The sequence below is a fragment of the Engraulis encrasicolus genome, chromosome 13, assembly GCF_034702125.1.
Source record: "Engraulis encrasicolus isolate BLACKSEA-1 chromosome 13, IST_EnEncr_1.0, whole genome shotgun sequence".
NCBI classification, from domain to species: Eukaryota; Metazoa; Chordata; class Actinopteri; order Clupeiformes; family Engraulidae; genus Engraulis; species Engraulis encrasicolus.
Window position 1 is genome coordinate 6,925,483 of NC_085869.1, and position 2,500 is coordinate 6,927,982.

Genomic DNA, 2,500 nt, shown 5'->3' on the forward strand with positions numbered 1-2,500 from the left:
GGCTACTACGGGAACTACTGCGAGGGCAGCTGCCCGGCGTACATGGCCGGCGTGCCGAGCTCGGCGTCCTCGTTCCACACGGCGGTGGTCAACCAGTACCGGATGCGCGGGAAGAGCCCCGGCTCGGTCAACTCCTGCTGCATCCCGACCAAGCTCAGCACCATGTCCATGCTGTACTTCGACGATGAGTACAACATCGTCAAGCGAGACGTGCCCAACATGATCGTGGAGGAGTGCGGCTGTGCCTGAGCTGAGCTCGTGGACTCGTGGACTCGTTCGTGGGGACTTATATATATACATATGTGTATTGTAAACACAAAAACACAGACAACAAACGTTAATAATAATAATAATTATTCTCAGACTTTTTCCTTAGCAAGAGACAATGTTATGAAAAATATATATATATTTATGGACTTTTTTTGTATCATATATAGTAAAAGATACATGTTATGGCGCGTGTTACTGTGCAGGGGATAAAAAAAACAAACAAACGCACACCTGTGTGTGTGCGTGCACGGAGCGGAAGCTGGTCAGAACACTAAAAAAAAGAAAATTCCACCAGTTTTGTTTGTACGCAGCAGGACTGTCCCAATGGTGCGTGAACTCACAGAGACAGAATTGGGACGAGAAGGGAATGGTGATCACCAAATGTGTCGTTTCTTCTAGTTTGCCATTTCTAGACAAAAAATGGGACAATCCAACTTCTTCTTCTTCTCTGCTCTCCTGCCCTGTCCATGCGTCATCATCATCATCACCTCCAACTCCACCACCACCACCACCACCATCGTCATCATCAATGATGTTGCGATGGAGGGACTTTGACAGAAGCACAAGTTGTGGTTTTTTGGGCAAGAGAGAGAGCGGGAGAGGAGAGGAGAGGAGGCCAGGCTTTGCCACCAGATACTCTATGTTGGCACTGTCCTGTCTTAAAGGGACACTGTGTGAGATTTTTAGTTGGTTATTTCCAGAATTCATGCTACCCATTCACTAATGTTAGCTTTTTCATGAATATTTACCACCACCACGAAATTCAAAGTATTCGGTATGACTGGAAAAATTGCACTTTTCATACATGAAAAGGGGGATCTTCTCCATGGTCCGCCATTTTGAATTTCCAAAAATAGCCATTTTTAGCTGCAAAAATGACTGTACTTGGGCCATACTAGAAAATATTAGTTTATTACTCAGTAAACTATCAGGTCAAATTTGGCAATAGGCGACACAGTTTCAATGATCAGCATAGTTGCAGTACCTTTTTTGACCATTTCCTGCACAGTGTCCCTTTAAGTACTGAAAACAAGGACTGCCCATGGTATGGGTTGAGGGCAGTGAAGGATTATCATCAACGTTCAAATCTCTTTGAGACTAGGTCTGATCAAGAGCATGACAATTAACATTTCCCAAACGGCATGGTTGACCCGCCTCTCTTGGTTTGCGTATGGTTGTTTGCTTAGCGACAAAGTGGGAGGAGTTCCCATATTTTCGGGAACTCAGAATTCTACTTGCATTGCTCTTGACCTGACTAGTTGCAACACTGCCCTAAGAGTGTTGCATCACTAGGAGGGTACAGCCAGGCTAGAAGGGGAGGGACCTCCAGGAGGGCTGGACTGGGATCGAAAAATGCCCCCCGGACATTTGAGCGTTGCCTGCTCTAAATTGTGGGCCAGTCGCTAAGAAAAAGGCAAAAAAACAGCATCGGCCCCTGAGGAGGCCCTCCACACAATGCCCATATGCCACAGCACCAGTCCAGGCCTGATCTCCAGTGTCCACACCCCACCCCACCCCACCACGCTCTGCTCCACTCGTATCCTGAACACATTTCATGAATTTCAGCACTTCAGTTAGCATCTCAAAGACTCAACCACAGCACAGCACAGCACAGCACAGCATTCCTCTGACCAGGGGCTTAACACCCCAGTACCATTCTGTGTGCTTCACACTATTCTTATTTTTCTCTTCTTTTCTTCTTTTCTTCTTCTCTCTCTCTCTCTCTCTCTCTCTCTCTCTCTCTCTCTCTCTCTCTCATTTTCTCTGCCTCTATTCGATCTGTCTCTTTTTGTCTATCTTTGTTTTCGGTCTCGTTTTTCCTCTCTCTTTAAATGTCTTTCGCTTCTCTATGACTATCTGTCTCTAAATGTCTTTCGCTTCTCTATGACTATCTGTCTCTAAATGTCTTTCGCTTCTCTATGACTATCTGTCTCTAAATGTCTTTCGCTTCTCTATGACTATCTGTCTCTAAATGTCTTTCGCTTCTCTATGACTATCTGTCTCTAAATGTCTTTCGCTTCTCTATGACTATCTGTCTCTAAATGTCTTTCGCTTCTCTATGACTATCTGTCTAAATGTCTTTCGCTTCTCTGTGACTATCTGTCTCTGTTGAGGCCTTCCTGTTTCAGCTCTGTTTTCAATTTTCAAGGTTTTTTTTGGTACGTTTTTTTTTTCTTCTTCTTTTTTTGTCTGCGGCACTCACTCAAACTGGCACGCATCTCCTGTGAGT

General features: G+C 45.0%; 1 protein-coding gene across 1 annotated transcript in view; it reads left to right on the top strand.

Annotated features, from left to right (window-relative positions):
* LOC134460640 (inhibin beta B chain-like) overlaps positions 1–1,986 on the top strand; it is a 28,582-nt gene extending 26,596 nt beyond the window's left edge. The window contains exon 2 of the mRNA XM_063212998.1: positions 1–1,986. This exon is cut by the window's left edge and continues 554 nt beyond it. Within this exon, the coding sequence (XP_063069068.1) occupies positions 1–249 (249 nt within the window). The 3' untranslated portion in view covers positions 250–1,986.
* Positions 1,987–2,500: the final 514 nt, after the last annotated feature.